Here is a 437-nt window from a genome sequence, read left to right on the forward strand (position 1 = left end):
TGAGAGGAGCAAAAAAGATCGCCATACAAGAAGTGGTCACGTAGCAGCTCTTTGCTATCAAGCTACTGTGGAGAGTTCAACACATTCCTTTCCTAGCTCTTCTTTCTCTGAATCTGAAGACTTCGCAAAAAGTCTTTCATCTTTCGAAGGAAAGGACCTTTTCTCTTGTCTTTCTCAGGCAGACAAACAACTTTGCATGCGTTCCATGACACGTGATACTCTTCATTCAAAGTCAGAAGGTTCTGGAGATGAGAAGATAAAAAGAAGAGGCCACTCGGACAGTCTCTGTACTCGGCTTATAGACGGAGATAAGAAGAATAACCATGGAAGCCTCTATCATGCAAATTCCGGCATGAATTTCCACTGCACGTCAGCCTCATGTTCATGCCCTTCTCCTTCTTCTTCCTCACAGGAGAGAAGAGAGAAAGAAGAGGAAG

General features: G+C 43.9%; 1 protein-coding gene across 1 annotated transcript; it reads left to right on the top strand.

Annotated features, from left to right (window-relative positions):
* Positions 1 to 437, top strand: CSUI_010925 (uncharacterized protein; the record flags this gene model as incomplete). Its single annotated transcript, XM_068071026.1, has 1 exon — positions 1 to 437. A coding segment is annotated over exon 1 (240 nt), but the record flags the coding sequence as incomplete, so codon positions are not given.

The sequence above is a fragment of the Cystoisospora suis genome (genome assembly GCF_002600585.1).
Source record: "Cystoisospora suis strain Wien I chromosome Unknown contig_8900, whole genome shotgun sequence".
Taxonomy (NCBI): domain Eukaryota; phylum Apicomplexa; class Conoidasida; order Eucoccidiorida; family Sarcocystidae; genus Cystoisospora; species Cystoisospora suis.